We start from the raw sequence: 20,179 nt of genomic DNA on the forward strand, positions 1-20,179 counted from the left end.
CCGGCGGACTCTGCATGCTCCGCCTCAGTGCCACACCCCGGCCACGAATGTAGCGGTGGAAGAGGAGCAGACAGTCGGGTTGGTTGACCCCCTCGACAGTCTGCCGCCCGGCCCTGTTGATGGTCCACCTTGGCCACACCCAGGAACAGGCTTACAAGGAGGTTCTCCTTCCTCCCCACACCCAACACCATCTCCCCCGCACTGGGTGACCAAAGGTCAGGGGCGTGGGGCTGAAGCGCAAACAAGAATTGAGGAGCAGCCCCCTCAAATAATGAAAGAGGGGCTGCAACCTCAGGCAAACTACGTAGACGTGGAACCCGGACTCCCCTTGGCCGGAGAAAACACATTTGGCCCGGGAGTCCGTGAACCACCTTAACCTATGGTTGGATGGCATTGCTGCATGCATCACCGTCCACGCTTGGTCCCCAATGTGGAAAGGGTGGACTCACATGTCAACAGCCCTGCACTGGGGACCTCCCACTGGGCCTTATACGTGTGCCCCAACGTCTCCCCAAGCTGCTCTTAATCACAACCAGAGCATGTACTCAATTGTCACAGCATTTACAACATTAACATCTCCGACAGTGCAGCATTCCCTTCGGTACTGTTCCTCTGATAGCACGGTGCTACCTCAGTACTGCCCTGGGAAGTTCAGCCGAGAGTTTAGGCTGAAATGTCTAGAGTGGGATTTGAACCCAAAACTGTCTGCAATGAGAGTGCTTTACACTCAGGCCTGACTGCTTCCTGCCTGCCAAACCTTTGGGGGAACTTCCATCTGTCCATCTTCAGCGCTCAGTAAAATTGGAAGGATAGGGGAGGCAAATCTGGGATAGGTAGTGTGGGAGTGGGGGGGGGGTGGGGGGTAGGTGGAATCTGAACCCATTCATAGCCCCCACCCCCTCACTCCTCCCCACTCGTCCCCCTTGCCCTCAACCTCAACAGCGTGGGAGCCAAGCGGCCTTCATCCTGTTGCCCAGCCAGTGACGCCCACGTTCGGCGAATGAATAAAAAAATAGCCGCCCTCTTGTGTGCAGCGTTGGCACTCACCACCTCTGCCACCGCCTCCCAGGCCAGAGAGGTGAGACTGATGGGCCTCCTGCGGCCAGAGCCGGGGTGGAGGACATGGCAGCGGGACTTCACAGTGTCCAGAAGGTGTCCCAGGGATGCATCATCTAAATCGGGGAGCTGCGCTCTCCTTGGGGGCCATGTCTTCACCGGGGCAGTCCTGGTCTGCTAGCGTTGAGAAGTGTGGGCGTGGCTGCAGTTTAAATATGACGCTCGGTGTGAGGAAGCGGCGAGGTAACATTGTAGCAAGCCAATCGGAGGCCTCCCCGCCAGCGCGACCCTGTGTTTCCTGTGGCTACTCAACGAATGAGGCGGGAAATGGGTGACACAGCGTGAAAACCCACCATTGCGGCCGGCGGGTAAAACCAGCAATTTTCCCGCCTGCTGCCGCACTTTGCGCAAATCTGGGATGATTCCGCCCTCTGCACCTCGGACCTGGATCCCACCCTCACCGTGAGTCATGGCCTTCAGGGAACCTTGGGACCTCAACTCTCTGAATACACAGGGAAGTTGGCAGGACATTCAGTTGAGATGCTGATGTTTGGTATCTTATATAGGATTATATAGGATTGTATTGGTGCAATGGTGGCATAGAGATGATGTAGTTGGACGAATAATCCCAAGACCAAGGCTCTGGTGCGTAGGTTCAAACCCCACATGGCAGCTGGTGGAATTTAGATTCAATTAATAAACCTGGGATATAAAGCTAGGCTCAAGAATAGTAACCATCGTGCCCTTTAGGGAAGGAAATCTGCCATCCTTACCTGGTCTGGCCCACATGTGAGTCCAGACCCACAGCAATATGGTTGACTCTTAACTCTTAATCTGAAATGGCCTAGCAAGCTGCTCAATTCAAGGGCAATTAGGGATGGGCAACAAATGCTGGCCTTGCCAGCGACACCCACATCCCATGAAAGAATAAAGGGTATGTAGCACAGCACAGGAGCTGGCCATTTGATCCAGCTGGCATTTATCCTCCCCTCAAGCCTCCTCCTATCATTTCCCATCTAAACCTACCCTTGTTACCACACATTTTTTTTTCTAATTCATTCACGGGATGTGGGCTTCACTGGCTGGGCAACATTTATTGCCCAAACCGAGTTGCCTTTGAGAAGGTGGTGGTGAGCTGGCTTCTTGAACCGCTGCAGTCCGTGTGCTGTAGGTACACCCACAGTGCTGTTAGGGAGGGAGTTCCAGGATTTTGACCCAGCGACAGTGAAGGAACGGCGATATATTTCCAAATCAGGATGGTGAATGACTTGGAGGGGAACTTTCAGGAACTTCTATCTACTGCCCTTGCCCTTCTAGATTGTAGGGGTCGTGGGTTTGGAAGGTGCTGTCGAAGGAGCCTTGATGAATTCCTACAGTGTATCTTGTAGATGGTACACACTGCTGCTACTGTGCATCGATGGTGGAGGGAGTGAATGTTTGTGGAAAGGGTGCCAATCAAGCAGCCTGCTTTGCCCTGGATGATGTCAAGCTTCTTGAGTGTTGTGGGAGCTGCACTCATTCAGGCAAGTGGAGAGTATTCCATCACACTCCTGATTTGTGCCTTGTAGATGGTGGACAGGCTTTGGTTTGGAGAGTCAAGGGGTGAGTTACTCATCACACGATTCCTAGCATCTGACCTGCTCTTGTAGCCACAGTATTTATTTGGCTAGTTCACTTCAGTTTCTGGTCAATGGTAACCCCCAGGAAGTTGATAGTGGGGGATTTAGTGATGGTAATGCCATTGAACATCGAGGGGCAATGGTTAGATTCTCTATTGTTGGAGATGGTCATTGCCTGATACTTGCATCAGTGGTGAAGGGAGTGAATGGCACTTCTCCAGGTCTTGTTGCATTTGGACATGGACTGTTTCAGTATCTGAGGAGTCACGAATGGTGCTGAACATTGTGCAATCATCAGCGAACATCCCCACTTCTGACCTTATGATGGAAGGAAAGTCATTGATGAAGCAGCTGAAGATGGTTGGGCCGAGGACACTACCCTGAGGAACTCCTGCAGTGATGGCCTGGAGCTGAGATGACTGACCTCCAACAACCACAACCATCTTCCTTTGTGCTAGGTATGACTCCAACCAGTGGAGAGTTTTCCCCCTGATTCCCATTGACTCCAGTTTTGCTAGGGCTCCTTGGTGCCACACTCGGTCAAATGCTGCCTTGATGTCAAGGGCAGTCACTCTCACCTCATCTCGGGAGTTCAGCTCTTTTGTCCATGTTTGAACCAAGGCTATAATGAGGTCAGGAGCTGAGTGGCCCTGGCAGAATCCAAACTGGGTGTCAGTGAGCAGGTTATTGCTAAACAAAAACAGAATTACCTGGAAAAACTCAGCAGGTCTGGCAGCATCGGCGGAGAAGAAAAAAGTTATTAAAAAAGTTAGGTTATTGCTAAGCAAGTTCTGCTTGATAGCACTGTTGATGACCCCTTCCATTACTTTACTGATGATGGAGAGTAGACTGATGGGATGGTAATTGGCCGGGTTGGATTTGTCCTGCTTTTTGTGTACAGGACATTCCTGGGCAATTTTCTGCATAGCCGGGTAGATGCCAATGTTGTAGCTGTATTGGAACAGCTTGGCTAGGGGTGCAGTAAGTTCTGGAGCACAAGTCTTCAGTACTATTACCAGAATATTGTCAGGGCCCCTAGCCTTTGCTGTATCCAGTGCCTTCAGCCATTTCTTGATATCACGTGGAGTGAATCGAATTGGCTGAAGACTGGCATCTGTGATGCTGGGGACCTCTGGTGGAGGGCGAGATGGATCATCCACTCAGCACATCTGGCTAAAGATTATAGCAAATGCTCCAGCCTTATCTTTTGCACTGATGTTCTGGGCTCCCCCATCATTGAGGCTGGAGATATTTGTGGAGCCTCCTCCTCCAGTGAGTTGTTTAATTGTCCATCACCATTCACGATTGGATGTGGCAGGACTGCAGAGCTTAGATCTGATTCATTGTTTGTGGGATCGCTTAGCCCTGACTATCACTTGCTGCTTATGCTGTTTGGCACACAAGTAGTCCTGGTTCACCTAGCTTCACCAGGTTGACCCCTCATTTTTAGGAGGCCTGGTGCTGCTCCTGGCATGCCCTCCCGCACTCTTCATTGAACCAGGGTTGATCCCCTGGCTTGATGATAATGGTAGAGTAGGGGATATGCCCGGCCATGAGGTTACAGATTGTGTTCAAGTACAATTCTGCTACTGCTGATGGACCACAGCGCCTCATGGATGCCAAGTCTTGAGTTGCTAGATCTGTTTGAAATCTATCCCATTTAGCACAGTGGTAGTGCCACACAACACGATGGAGGGTATCCTCAATGTGAAGGCGGGACTTCGTCTCCACAATGACTGTGCGGTGGTCACTCCTACCGACACTGTCATGGACAGATGCATCTGCGGCAGGCAGGTTGGTGAGGATGAGGTCAAGTATGTTTTTCCCTCTTGTGGGTTCCCTCACCACCTGCCGCAGACCCAGTCTAGCAGCTATGTCCTTTAGGACTTGGTCAGCTCGGCCAGTAGTGATCTTACGAAGCCACTCTTGGTGATGGACATTGAAGTCCCCCACCCAGAGTACATTCTGCACCCTTGCCACCCTCAGTGCTTCCTCCAAGTGGTGTTCAACATAGAGGAGCACTGATTCATCAGCTGAGGGAGGGCGGTACGTGGTAATCAGCAGGAGGTTTCCTTGCCCATGTTTGACCCGATGTCATGAGATTCCATGGGGTCCGGAGCTGACGTTGAGGACTCCCAGGGCAACTCCCTCCTGACTGTATACCACTGTGCCGCCAACTCTGCTGGGTCTGCCCTTCCTGTGGGATAGGACATACCCAGGGATGGTGATGGTGGTATCTGGGACATCATCAGTAAGATATGATTCCGTGAGGATGACTATGTCAGACTGTTGCTTGACTAGCCTGTGAGACAGCTCTCCCAATTTTGGCACCATCCCCCAGATGTTAGTAAGGAGGACTTTGCCGGGTCGACAGGGCTGAGTTTGCCGTTGTCATTCCCGGAGCCTTGGTCAATGCCGGGTGGTCCGTCCGGATTCATTCCATTTTTCTCGTGACTTTGTAGTGGTTTGTTACAACCGAGTGGCTCGCTGGGCCATTTCAGAGGGGCGTTTAAGAGCCAAACGCATTGCTGTGGGTCTGGAGTCACATGTAGGCCAGACTGGGTAAGGACGGCAGATTTCCCTCCCTAAAGGACATCAGTGAACCAGATGGGTTTTCACAATGACAAAAGCCAACAATGGTTTCTTGCTCATCAATTGACTTTTAATTCCAGATTTTTATTAAATTCAAATTCCACCCTCCGCCATGGCTGGATTTGAACCCAGGTCCCCAGAATCTTATGCTGGGTTACAGGATTAGTAATCTAGTGACAATACCACTACACCATCATCTCCATCTGGGGCAATAGCTTACTAGGTTGCTTTCAGGCCTGAGCATCTTCAGTTGTGTGGCGAGGGTTGGGGTTGAGACCACCAACTTCATCCTCTCTGCTGCTCACTTACCTCGAGATCAACGCTACGGTTCACAACCTCAGTATCCCCTTTGACCCCCTAGGTCAGCTGCTGACTCCATCCCATCTCCCTCACAAAGACTGGCTCAGCTTAACGTCCGCTGCAGCCCTACCCCGTGCCTTTGTCCCCATTTGACTTGCCAATGCTCTGCTGCTCCATACCCCGCGTGAGCTTTAGTTCAGCCGCCAGTAGCCTATCCCACACCAAGCCCAATTCGCCCACAACCTCACTGACTATTGTCAGTCCCTGGCCTCCTAATGCCTCAAATTTAAAATCCCTCACATTTAAGTTCACCCATGCCCTCTGAAACTGCTTTGACCCCACTCTGAACTTATCCCTCCTCTGTACTCCAGGCTCTTACACGAACGTACAAATTAGGAACAAGAGTAGGCCACTCGGCCCCTCGAGCCTGCTCCCCCATTCAATAAGGCCACGACTGATCTGATTGTAGCCTTGGCTCCACCTTCCAGCCTACCCCCGATAACTTTTCACCCCCTTGCTTATCAAGAATCTATCTAGCTCTGCCTTAAAAATACTCAACAGCCTAAAGTTTCCAGTCCTGCCAGCCACGGGAATTGTCATGGGTGGGACAGATAATTTGATGGAGCAGCAAAAGGTCCATTGACTTCCCATAAGACCATAAGACATAGGAGCAGAAGCAGGCCATTCGGCCCATCGAGTCTGCTCCGCCATTCAATGAGCTCATGGCTGATCTGATAATCCTCATCTCCACTTTCCTGCCTTTTCCCCATAACCCTTGATTCTCTTACTGATTAAAAATCTATCTCAGCCTTGAAAATACTTAATGGCCCAGCCTTTACAGCCCTCTGTGGTAAAGAATTCCACAGATTCACCATCCTCTGAGAGAAGAAATTCCTCCTCATCTCTGTCTAAAATGGATGCCCCCTTACTCCGAGATTATGCCCTCTGGCCCTAGACTCTCCCACAAGGGGAAACAACCTCTCAGCATCTACCCTGTCAAGCCCCCTGTATGTTTCAATAAGGTCGCCTGTCATTCTTCTAAATTCCTATGAGTACAGGCCCAACCTACTCAACCTCTCCGCGTAAGAAAATCCTTCCATCCTCGGGATCAACCTAGTGAACCTTCTCTGGACTGCCCCCAATGCCAGTATATCTTTCCTTAGATAAGGGGACCAAAACTGTTCACAGTATTCTAGGTGTGGTCTAACTAGTGCCTTGTATAATTTTAGCAAGACTTCCCTGTTTTTATACTCCATTCCCTTTGAAATAAAGGCCAACATTCCATTTGCCTTCCTTATTACCTGTTGAACTTGTATGTTAGCTTTTTGTGATTCATGCATGAGGACCCCCAAATCCCTCTGTGCTGCAGCTTTCTGCAGTCTTTCTCCATTTAAATAATATTCAGCTCCTCTATCCTTCCTGCCAAAGTGCATAACCTCACACTTTCCCACATTATATTCCATCTGCCAAGTTTTTGCCCACTCACTCAACCTGTCTACATCCCTCTGTCGACTCTTTGTGTCATCCTCACCACTTCTAGAAAATTCTAGAGTGCAAACCCTCACCTCAAAGCACGGCAATCAATGGATCAGTTGAAGAGAAAAGGAACAATGGGGAGAATGTGGAAGAATCTAGAACTAGGAGTCACTGTTTATAAATAAGAGGCCGCCCATTTAGGACAGGGATGAGGAGAATTTTTTTCTCTCAGACGGTTGTGAGTCTTTGGAACTCTCTTCCACAAAAGGCAGTGGAAGCCTTCCCACCTATTTTTGTGTCATCCGCAAACTTGGCGATAGTGGATTCATTTCCCTCATCCAAGTCATTAATACATATTGCAAATAATTGTGGCCCCAGCACTGACCCCTGTGGCACTCCACTAGTTACAGGTTGCCATCCTGAAAATGCCTCCCTTAACCCAACTCTCTGTCTTCTATTAGTTAGCCAATCCTCTATCCATGCTAATATACTACCCCCAACACCATGGGCTCTTATCTTATTCAGTAGCCTTATGTGCGGTACCTTATCGAATGCCTTTTGGAAATCCAAATTTATTACATCTACTGGTTCCCCTTTATCTATCCTGCTTGTTACCTCTCCTGTCTCGCAATGGACTGGGCCAGAAAATCCCACCCAAAGGCTCTGTTCCACCACCTTTTGAGGAAGAGAGTTCCAAAGACTCACAACCCTCTGAGAGAAAAAAATTCTCCTCACCCCTGTCCTAAATGGGCGACCTCTTATTTCTAAACAGTGACTCCTAGTTCTAGATTCTTCCACATTCTCCCCATTGCTCCTTTTCTCTTCAGCTGATCCATTGATTGCCGTGCTTTGAGGTGAGGGTTTGCACTCTAGGATTTTTCTCCATGAATCCTTCCTACTTTAAGCTTCTCCTTAGAGCTCACCTTGCTAACTTAGTGAATGCCTATGTCTGCTGTCTCCCCTCTCCCCCGGCCCCTGCTCTTTCCGCATAGGCAGGAAATCGTTCTTTTTTTAAACCACAATACTGATTCCTTTCTGTATCCAAGACCCTGATCGTCACATATTCCCTTTGCTGCGCACCCATGGCAGGGGTCCAGGAGGCATTACACACAATGTGCACATTTCCTTAAAGTATTTTCACCATTTCCCAGTAACAGTGCTCTGTTTTTGAAATAACATCATGAACTGCTTTCTCAGCAGTCTCATTATCACTCACTCTGCATTATTCCACAGAATTTACAACGAAATTGTAGCTCACTCTTTGAAGTATTTTGCTTCTTGGCTGCTCTTTGCTGTGCATTGTCAGAAACTGTAGGATTGTTCCTCTCCCGCTTCCAGAAGGGAAATAGAGAGCTTACATTGATATAAAACATCTTTCACAAACATTGGATGGACCAAGATAGTTTGGAACCAACGCAATACATTTTTGAATTGTAGCCACTGTTGTAATAGTGGAAATGCAGCAACTAATTTGTACCTGGACGAGTGCAGCTCCCACAGCACTCAAGAAGCCCCACAACTTCCAGGACAAAGCAGCCCACTTGATTGGCACCCCATCCGCAAACATTCACATTGGCAGCAGTGTGTGTACCATCTACAAGATGCACTGCAGGAAATCACCAAGACTCCTTAGGCAGCACCTTCCAAACCCACGACCGCTACCATCTAGAAGGTCAAGGGCAGCAGACACATGGGGACACCACCACCTGGAAGTTCCCCTCCAAGCCACACACCATCCTGACTTGGAAATATATCGGCCGTTCCTTCACTGTCGCTGGGTCAAAATCCTGGAACTCCCTCCCTAACAGCACTGTGGGTGTACCTACACCACATGGACTGCAGCGGTTCAAGAAGGCAGCTCACCACCACCTTCTCAAGAGCAACTAGAGATGGGTAATAAATGCTGGCCCAGCCAGCGACGATTCAATGCCAATAATTCAGCCACTGCCACTCTTGAAAGGGCCGGTCACAGAATATACTGGCCAGAGTGAGCAGCTGATTTTACTCGCGTGGCAGTCGCCGAGTTTCCAAGCAAAAGATTTGGGTTAAATTATTTTCATCTGGGGACAGGAGGAGCTGGGGTGCTCTTGCAGGCTCTGCAAAAGTGACCTCGGCCTCTCCACGATCTCACGTGATCACAGACTCTACCCGCCGCTCTTCCTGCCAGCTCACCCAGTGTTGTCCTCCCACTGAAGTCTGTGGAAAATGGAGGGAAATGTAATACTGACCACTGGCTTGCGGGCACCAGTTTTAACACATTCACAACAAAGTCAAGATCTATTCCCCCCTCACTTCTGCAGGCACTCAGTGTCATGGAGCTGGGTCAGCATAGTGGTAAGATCTACTACTCCAGAGTCTCAGGTTAATGCTCTAGGGTCATGGGTTCAAATCCCACCATGGCAGTGGGTGGAATTTAAATTCAGGTAATAAATCTGGAATTGAAAAGTAGTCTCAGTAATGGTAACCATGAAGCAAATGCTATCAAAACCCATCTGGTTCACTCATGCCTTTTAGGGAAGGAAATCTGCCATCTTTACCTGGTCTGGCCTACATGTGACTCCAGACCCACCAGCAATGCGGTTGACTTTTATATACCCTCTGAAGTGGTCTAAAAAGCCACTCAGTTCAGGGGCAATTAGGGGTGGGCAGCAAATGTCGGCCTTGCCAGTGACGCCCACATCTCATGAAAGAATTTTAAAAAAAGGTGCAAGGAAGTTCCTGTGGAACCAACATGGGCCAGTTGGGATGAATAGCCTGTTTCTATGCAGTAAATAATGTGTAATTCCAAGAGATAGGGTGGTTCATTTTCTGGCCATTAGGGTCTTGTTAATGACCGTTCAGCTCTGTAGAGTGCGTTTCCAATAAACCGCTGACCACTCAACTTTTCCTCCTGGCCCCCATGTTAACTGATATTGTTAATGGTTAATGAATGACTGCATGTAAATGACCCTATAACTTGTACTTATAATAGCACCTTCACTTCAGTAAAACATTCCAAGGCTCTTCACAGGAGTGATTATACAATAAGGATGTGGAGTTTGAAGATCAGCCAACAATTTCATTGACTAGCAGAACAGGCTCGAGGGGCTGAATGGCCTCCACTTCATGATGTTCCCTATTTTCTTAAGATTATCAAACGAAAATTTGGTGTTTAAATTTTCTGCAGAAATACAAATTGTTATTGATCCAATGATGAGGCACCAATGACATCCTCTGAATTAGGTGGGTCCTTCATTAATTATGCAGGGACGGCATCATCCTGCCCTGACTGCTATCTTAACGTCAGACCAGGGCAGGTAAGTCAGTGAGTCTGTCCTGACAGGTGAAAGCAGCCTGAGGTCTTTTGTTTTTATATTATTATTATTATTCTTTCATGTGATGTGAGTGTCACTGGCTGGGTCAGCATTTATTGCCCATCCCTAATTGCCCCTTGAGAAGGTGGTGGTGAGCTGCCTTTTTGAACCGCTGCAGTCCCTGTGGTGTAGGTACACCCACAGTGCTGTTAGGGAGGGAGTTCCAGGATTTTGACCCAGCGACAGTGAAGGAACAGTGATATATTCCCAAGTCAGGATGGTGAGTGGCTTGGAGGGGAACTTGTAGGTGGTGGTGTTCCCAAGTGTCTGCTGCCCTTGTCCTTCTAGATGGTAGTGGTCGTGGGTTTGGAAGGTGCTGTCGAAGGAGCCTTGGTGAGTTTCTGCAGTGCATCTTGTGGATGGTACACACTGTTGCCACTGTGTGTCAATGGTGGGGGGAGTGAATGTTTGTGGATGGGGTGCCAAGCAAGCGGGGCTGCTTTGTCCTGGATGGTGTCAAGCTTCTTAAGTGTTGTTGGGGCTACACTCATCCAGGCAAGTGGGGAGTATTCCATCACACTCCTGACTTGTGCCTTGTGGACAGGCTTTGGAGGGTCAGGAGGTGAGTTATTCGTCCCAACCTCTGTAATTCCCAGTTTCTGGAATCCCTAGCATCTAACCTGCTCTTGGAGCCAATTCTTTCACTCTAAAGATATCCATTTTGTGTCAGTTTTGATCTTTGCTCATCCAAAGGATTGAATGAAATGTATCTGTTCAACAGTTAAACTTTCCCAGTGATTCGATCAGATGGGCCTATATTAAATTATACTTTAGTAATAGACAAAGGAATATCTGGAGAACAAAAGATCAGTGAGGCCTCTCCTTTTTAAAATTCATTCTCAAAGTGTGGGCATCGCTGCAAAGTACTGGAACAAGTTGATTCGGTTGCAAAAAAGTGTTGTCATAATTAAACTGCCTCAGTGGATTATAATGTGCTTCTTACTCACTTACCTTGAATTTCATGCTCCAGGGTTAATCAACTATTTCAATGATTAATGTTTGTGAAACTGCAAATCACAAATGGTTGTGGCCAATGCCCAAGTCTGTAATTTTAAAATTCTCATCTCTATTTTCAAATCCTTCCACGGCCTCACCTTCCCTCCCTCCCTATTGCTGTAACTGTCCTTAGTTTGGTGCGGCTCTAGGGTCTTATCACAGACACAGGGCATAGTGGCAATGTCACTGGAGCAGTGATCCAGAGCTCCAAACTAATGACATAGGTTCAAAGAAATTTGAATTCAAATGAATAAAATCTGGAAGTGGACACTAGTTGGCCGTAACGGCAACCATGAAACTATCATCAATTGTTGGTAAAAACCCACCTGGTTCACTAGTGTCCCTTTAGGGAGGGAAACCTGCCACAATGGGGTTTGAATTCAGAGGGGAACCTGCTATGGTGGGATTTGAACCGATGCCACCAAAGCATTAGGCTGGGCCTCTTGATTATTAGTCCAGTGACATTAGCACTCTGCCACCACCCACCCCATTAACTGCAGAGTCACTTGTGCTCCTGCGTATTGGAATAGGCTGAAATGGTGGTTGTTGGGTTTGGAGGTGCACGCTTGTACTGTGTATCTCCGTATATAAAATCTTATAAGTGTGTCATGATGAGGCTCCAGTTCTGTTATTCACTTTCTGGTTTTCTGGAGCAGAACAGGGATGTTGCTGGATCACTAGTCCAATGTCAGAACCTCTATCCTGTGGCTATAACAGAGCAGAGGCTGGGAATGCAGTGGCAAATAACTTACTTCCTGACTCTCCAAAGCCTGTCCAGCATCTACAAGACACAAGTCAGGAGTGTGATGGAATACTCCCCACTTGACTGGATGAGTGTAGCTCCAACAACACTCAAGAAGCTTGACACCATCCAGGACAGAGCAGCCCACTTGATTGGCACTACATCCACAAACAATCACTCCCTCCACCACCGACACACAGTAGCAGCAGCGTCTACAAGATGCACTACAGGAACTCACCAAGGCTCCTTAGACGATACCTTCTGAACCCATGACCACTACCATCTAGAAGGACAAGGGCAGCAGACACATGGGAACACCACCACCTGGAAGTTCCCCTCCAAACCACTCACCATCCTGACTTGGAAATATATCGGCCGTTCCTTCAGTATCGCTGGGTCAAAATCCTGGAACTCCCTTCCTAACAGCACTGTGGGTGTACCTACACCACATGGACTGCAGCGGTTCAAGAAGGCAGCTCACCGCCACCTTCTCAAGGGCAATTAGGGGTGGGCAATAAATGCTGGTCCAGCCAGCGACACCCACATCCCACAAAAGAATAAAAAAATGCTACTGCGTCCTCAGCAGCCAATTGGTTTGCTGAATCAGATTGCACGGTTAATCAGTGCAGGAGGGAGTGTCACCAAGGATCTAGAGGATAAACTATCTTCCTGTGCAGTCAATGAGGACAGAGGTATCTTCAAATACGAAGAAAGTGTTTCCACTAGATGGAGATTAACAAGAATGACACCAGGGATGAGGGACTTCAACGTGCAGAGACTGGAGAAGCCGGGATTGTTCTCCTCGGAGCAGAGAAGGTTGAGGAGAGATTTAACGGAGGTGTTCAAAATCACGAGGGGGGTGGTTTTTGATAAACATGGAGAAATAGTTTCCAGTGCCAGCAGGGACAGTAATCGGAAGAAACAGATTCAAGGTGATTGCCGACAGAGCAGAGGGGGAAAGGACTATTTTTGCATTGTTGAAAAGACGGACATGTGGCCGAATCTTTTTGTCTTGCACTCATCAGGACAAACACAAGAATAAAAAACTCTTCACTCTTTTTCGGCGGAGAGTCGTGGCGATCTGAATGCGCTGCCTGAAATTGCGGTGCATGAAGATTCAATAGGGATTTGGAAGGGGAAACGTTTGCAGGGCTATGGGGAAGGACTGACTCAGTTGCTCTTTTAAAGAGCTGGCACAGGCTCTGTGGGCTGAATGGCCTCCTTCTGCACGCATGGTTCTTGGATAGATGTGATAACTAACAAATTAATATATTCCTACACATTTCTTTTAGATTCCCCTTCAGCCTTTGGGCCCTTCCTCTCCCCACGTCACTGGTGCATTTCTTCATTCAATTCGCCTGACTTCCCCACTTTCCCCACCGCCGTAACCCTGGAAATTCCTCCTCTTCAAGTTGACTTGTAAGGACTCACTTTGGGAATAGAGGGAGGAAATTTCCAGCCCCTGGTGGTGCATCCACCACAGGGAAGTGTCCCACCCTCAACAGCAGGGCCAGAAAACCCCGGCCAAAGTGCCAGAAATAGAAAAAACAAAACACACACACAGCATATTGTTCAAACAAAATGTCATGTGTTTAATTAGTTATTGTTTACGAGCAGTAAATCAAATCGTTTACACACAACAGACACGACCGGAGTTGACCTACATAATCTCCCGTTCACATTTTATCAGATTTCACCAGAGCGATTATTTTGCTGTTCTTCAGTTTTTGCCCGTAGTTAGGTTCAGGGTCACAGTTTGCTTGTCCACCATGCCAGTCAAACACAAAGCTCACCACAGGTATCGCCAGTAAAACGGCAAACTCCCTCCTCATAGCCTCGGGGCTCTCTCTCTCTCTCTCTCTCTCATCCACTGCCCGCGAACCAGCAGACATACTGTGGGCAGCTCTCTTGCCCTCGGTCAGAAGGTTGTGGGTCCCAATCCCAGTCCAGAGACTTGAGCGCAAAATCCAAGCTTTTTTTCCTTATTCATTGGACGTGGACATCACCGGCTAGGCCAGCATTTATTGCCCATCCCTAGTTCAGAGGGCATTGAGAGGCCAGACCAGGTAAGGACATCAGGTTTCCTTCCCCAAAGGACATTAGTGAACCAGGTGGGTTTTTACAACAAATCGGCAACAGTTTCATGGTCATCATTAGACTTTTAATTCCAGATTTTTTTATTGAAATCAAATTGCACCATCGGTCATGGTGGAATTTGGAACCTGACTCCCCTGAGCATTAGCCCGGGTCTCTGGAATATAAATCCAGCAACAACACCACTACGCCACCGCCTCCAGTCTGAGTGTTGGAGGTGCCGTCTTTCGGATGAAATGCTAAACCGAGGCCTCCGTCTGCCCTCTTAGGTAGATGCAAAAGATCCCATGGCTCCTACTCTGGAGAAAAGCAGTGGACTGGTGTCCCGGCCAATGCTTATCCCTCAACCAACAGGCAGTTGGGTGATTATAACATTGCTGTTTGTGGGAGCTTGCTGTGTAGTGCGCAAATCGGCTGCCAAATCAGAGAAAAATTTGGCTCCGAGCCACCTGACCAGATATGAGGACAGATACAGCCAAGGGAACAATGCAAAGGTCAAGAGAGGGAGAGAGTGAGTGAGAGTGAGAGAGGAAGAGAGAGTCAGCATGGTTAGTGCAGGAAATTGAAATGCTTTAGGTTAAAGTAAATGTCTCAGGCATCAGGAGAAAGGTTTCATGGTTATTGCGCAAGACCTGTCAGCATTTGGCGCTTGTGTCGGTTACAAAGCACTTAAAAATGAAGTGGTCCTTCCCTCCCTGGAAACTGATTGCAACATTACACGACAACCACATTACAACAGTGACCGCGGGCAGGACTCTCCGGTCTCGCCAGCGGCCACAATCGTCGCGGGCAGGACAGGAAAATTTGGGGAGTGGACAAAAGTTAATTGACTGGCGGGGAGCGGAAAATCTCAGCCCACTTTTCAAAAAGTACGTCACTGGGGTGTGCGGAGCTTTAAGACGTCCTGAGGTTTCCAAAGACAAGTCTTTCTTTAAGGGTTGCAAATAATCCAATCACGGTGCGAGTATCCAGCGGGTTCGATTTGCTGATTTTATCCTTCCCAATTGGATTGGGTCCCACATTTTATATTGTGCCTCAACCTGTTGCAGTTAGCATCAGGTTCTAGGGAGGAAAGGATCTGTGTCAGTTTAAGTGCTTTGTAACCGATACAGGTATCAAATGCTGACATGGTCTTGCACAATAACCATGAAATCTTCCTCTTGGTCTCCGAGACATTTCCTTTAACCCAAAGCATTTCAATTTCCTACTCTAACCATCCTGGCTCTCTCTCTCTCTGTCTCTGTCTCTCTCACTCTCTCGACCTTTACAATGGTTCCTGAAAAGTTGCCACTTTGGCCCAATCTGACCTCATACCTGGTCATGCGGCTCGGAGTCCAATTTTTCTCTGATGACTCACCTGTGCAGACCTTGGGATGTTTGGCTGCGTTAAAGGCGCTATATAAATGCAAGTTGTTCCCCACCCCCCAGTAGAATATTGATTTAATCCCACTGAGAATCAGACTGGCACTGCTGACGATAATCAGTATGTGCGTTTGCCCCTAATCTCAGAGTGTGACGGTGAAGTGGGGCTTCCTGCTTTTCACTGGTTTGAAACAAAACCTTGGAATATATGAAAGGGGAACACCGCCAGGTGAAAAAAAGACTCGTGTTTCCGTAGCGTCTTTCACAACCCCGGGAGAACCCTGCGGTGCTTGGCAAACAACAAGTTACTTTTTTTGAAGTGTAGTCACATCTGTAATGTAGGGAAACACAGCACTGAATGCACACAGCAAGATCCCACACACACACACACACACACACACACACACACACACACAGCGCAATGTGATAATGATCAGGTAATCTGTTGCAGTGATTTTAATTGACTGATCAATATTGTCCAGGACACCGGGAGGATAATCCCTCTGCTCCTCCTTTAAAATCGTGCTGTGGGATCGTTCACATTCGGTTGAGGTGGCACAGGGGTTCTGGGTTCAGTGTCTCATCGGAAACCAGAGCCTCTGAAGAAGGGCCATGCGGACTCAAAACGTTAACCCCTGGTTCCTCCCTGCACAGAGGCTGCCGGGCCTGCTCTGAGCTTTTCCGGCATTTTCTGTCTTTATTTCATCCGCAGTATTTTGAAACAAAAACAGAAAAACGCCGGAAAAACTCAGCAGGTCCAGCAGCAAGTGCGGGGAGAGACACAAGAGTTAACGTTTCGAGTCCGTATGACCCTTCTTCAGAGCTTTTTTTTGGCTTTTATCCGCAGTGCTTTGCTTTGCTCTGTCCATGCTAATATGTTACCCCCGCCCCTCCCATAAACCATGAGCTCTTATTTTGTATAGTAACCTTTGAGGCACCTTGTCAAACAATTTCTGAAAATCCAAATACCCCACTTGTAGTGGCTGCAGCACTGCAATTAGGCCAGGGCTAAAGGAGTTAAATTGCAAAGGCTGCATGTATGGAAGCCGAGGGTTAGGAACACAGGAACAGGAGGGGGAGGCCATTCAGTCCCTCGAGCCTGTTCTGCTATTCAATGAGACCCATGGCTGATCCATACCTTACCTGCCTTGGATCTAAATCTATTAATCCTTCTATCAACTTTCAGTTATTAATTTGGTTAGCAGGGCTGATCCAACCGAGGCGTTGACATGAATGCGAGACTCAATAGGGTAGTTATGGGGAAACTATTTCCTCTCCTGGGGGGTTGGGGGGCGGGGAGGTGGTGGAGAATGAAAGGCAGGGAGGGACATAATCTCCAAATTAGAACCAGGTCATTCAAAATTGACAGTGATAATCGCAAATTCTCTCTAAAATCTCAAGCTGGATATCAAACCATACAAGATAAAATTCAGCACGACTAAACATTTCGAAGTTCACAGTTGAGGAATAAGTGTGCAAAAATATATTTGTAAATAAAAGCTCACATGAAGTAAATTTCTGTAATATACGAATTAATATTTTGTTAAAATCTACACAGTGTCAGGTGCCGTTCACTAGGCTCCTTCAGTGAGACGGAGCCTCGGGCAAGATTTACTATTTACAAAGCAATACACGTTTCGATAATTCTTCTAACTCACAGTATTAAAATATCACTAAATCATGTAGAAATATTCTAGTGTGATACAGTAGGCCGTAACAGCTCGACAAGCCACTGAGATCTCAGTCCAGCGCAGCCTCCTTAGAAATACAGCCACAGGCTCCCGGCTTCACCTGGACCTAAATGTGCTGTGCAGCCCAGGGGGCAGTTAAAGAGTCAACCACGTTGCTGTGTGGGTCTGGAGCCACATGTAGGCCAAACCGGGTGAGGACGGCAGATTTCCTTCCCTAAAGGGGCGTTAGGGAACCAGATGGGTTCAAAACCAATTCAGTAGCACCATCACCACCACCTGGAATTTCCCCTCCAAGTCACTCACCATCCTGACTTGGAAATATATCGGCCGTTCCTTCGCTGTCGCTGGGTCAAAAGCCTGGAACCCCCTCCCTAACAGCACTGTGGGTGTACCCACACCACATGGACTGAACGGTTCAAGAAGGCAGCTCACCACCATTTTCTCAAGGGTAATTAGGGATGGGCAATAAATGCTGGCCCAGCCAGTGACACTCACATCCCGTGAATCAATTTTTAAAAAAAGTCACCATTGCAGGTGCTAGTGTTTTTTTAATTAGCTGAATTTAAATTTTCGAGCTGCTGTGGGGGAAGATTTGAACTCATGCACACTATACTTGTACTACTAGTCAACCAAGGCAGGGAAGTGTAACTGGAGAATGCTCACCCAGGATTCTTGTGATCTTGGGAGATCCTTACAAAGATCTCACTGACCCTTAAAAACAGCAACATGGAAGCCATGGAGCTCCCAGAAGTTGGAACTCTGTGGGAGAGAATTATGCCATCGACAATACGGAGGAGGTCCTGAGGTGCAGTGAGCAGTGGCCCTCCCTCTGAGCCAGAAGTTCTGGGCTCGAGTCCCACCTCAGAAACTTGACAGGCCAAGGATAGTGCGTTCATCATGCGGCCAAACAGGTTGAGTATCAACCTGCAAATCCTTCCAACACGTGCCCATGGCGGGCGGTAAGACTCGGGGAGATTCCTGGTCAGCCATGCGATGGAAACAACGTTGGAGCCTCTACTATCACTATCCATGGCTGTGGAATAGGGTTACCACCCCTCCTGGAAAATGGCCTGGAATTGGCATCAATCTCCCGGTGCCCAAAGAGAGCATTCTGGGAGATGTTAAAGCACAACATCAGTGGTGAAGGGATCAGGTGCACAGACTGAACTTTGTCAGTGGTGGAGTTTATTTTCATCTCTTCGGTGTTTGTTTGGTATGCACCTTCTTCAATGCGGGTAGCTGACACTGTGAGTGCGCACGTGGGGAGGGGGCCTGTGGCTAATAAGCCTCAGCGTCTGGTGGTGTCAACCAACTAATGCCCCAATGGGACATTTCAACAGTCCAGCTCGCTGCTGATTGGACGCGGCCACTTCGTCTCCGAGTGGAAAGTGCAACACGGTAAACCAATGCTGGAGTTGCAAAGCAGCAGGTTTTATTTGAGTAAAAAGAGGCTTGGGCTGGACACTCCATTGCTAAAAAATGGCAAAAAAAATTGCAAGTGTCCCCCACGCCTGCTCACGTGACGTCACTTCCGCTGATGCCCCGCGGGGTACGTCCAGCCGCCGTTAACAACCCTACACCAGAAACCCGCGTGTTGCCACAGCAACTGGGAACCGTGACACGCCACCACCAACAATGCTGACCTGGAAGCGCCGCTCAACCTGGGTGTGACATCGTCTGGGGTGGGGTGGGGGGAGAGGGCCTTAATGGGCTGAAAGGCACCACTAACACTGCCATTAAAATAAATGGGAGAAATGTCGCCCGATGGTGATGAATTTTCATTGACTCAACAGTGCTGATTGCCAGATAGGCTTTTTGACCCAAGGCCACGAGTCTTTTAGCTCGATGTGAATTCTATTCCACTGCCCCATCCCGTCTGAAATCCACTCGGAGATCGAAGGAGCGGAGAATGAGCAAGCAAGAGAAACTTAGCACATATAGGAGGAGGTCCCCGTCTCCTGGGATGTTCTAGGAGCATCAGGGGATTCACTCACATCTCACAGTATCTAACGGTAAAAGGAGAGCTCCTTTCACAGACTGGTACGCCCCTCCATGAGGGCCACCTTCACAAAAGAGTGGGGGCGGGGTGGGTGCGGTGGTGGTGGTGGGAGTGGCGGGGCAAGAAAAGATCCGAGGAGATCAGGGAGCCTTCCCCGGAGAAACAGCTCTGTACACAGGAATGAAAACCAGTAGGAAAAAGGGCAGGTTTTCCAAAGGCTGCCATCATAGGCACAGCATCACCTGCCCCCTGCCCCTGTGTTGTGGTCAGATTTTAGGTACATACAGATTCCACCCACCTCCCCTCCCCCCACCATCCCCACACCCGCCCCCCCCCACCTCCTCCCCCAGCCCAACTTCCCCGTCAAAACCACCTCACACTTTCAATTCGGGCTGGGATTTGATTCCATTGCCTTTGCTCATCAGTTTATTTCTCTCTTCCCCAACCTCGGGGTCTATCGGAGTCTTGGTTTTCACCCCAGTCTGTCGCTCCCTCCTCGAACTGTCTTTCACGAGGAAATAGTAGGCCATCAGGAACAGTAGAAACGCTCCACACTGAAACAGCATCTGCAGCCCAATGTACCTGAGTGACAATAGGAGACACAAAGCGGAATAATTAACAATTCATAATTTTATAAAACGCTAACTGATTAACCCGGGATCTTGCACACAAGTGAAAAATCTTTTTGACAATTAATTCACTTTTATCTTTTCTGCTCTTTTATCTTTCTATTTGGTTCCTCCTCGTTCTCCCTCTCTGTTTGACTCTGAGGCATGAGGCTGAGTATTTCACCATATCATGGGGGCACTGAACACCAACAATGTACAGGCAGCCTGGAGTCCAGTGTTGCAAGTAATGAACAGTGACATATATCGTTATTTGCATATCTTTACTATAGC

The 20,179-nt window shown here is 48.4% G+C and overlaps 2 protein-coding genes across 2 annotated transcripts in view; one reads left to right on the forward strand and one right to left on the reverse strand.

Annotated features, from left to right (window-relative positions):
* Positions 1–20,179, forward strand: part of LOC144682565 (BTB/POZ domain-containing protein KCTD14-like) — a 1,380,231-nt gene that overhangs the window by 282,455 nt on the left and 1,077,597 nt on the right. The gene's annotated exons all lie outside the window — the stretch shown is intronic.
* Positions 19,655–20,179, reverse strand: part of slco2b1 (solute carrier organic anion transporter family, member 2B1) — a 44,809-nt gene continuing 44,284 nt past the window's right edge. Inside the window, exon 14 of the mRNA XM_078544986.1 lies at positions 19,655–19,862. Within this exon, the coding sequence (XP_078401112.1) occupies positions 19,655–19,862 (208 nt within the window). The remainder of the gene's footprint in view (positions 19,863–20,179) is intronic.

This window comes from Cetorhinus maximus, chromosome 7 (genome assembly GCF_964194155.1).
Source record: "Cetorhinus maximus chromosome 7, sCetMax3.hap1.1, whole genome shotgun sequence".
NCBI lineage: Eukaryota > Metazoa > Chordata > Chondrichthyes > Lamniformes > Cetorhinidae > Cetorhinus > Cetorhinus maximus.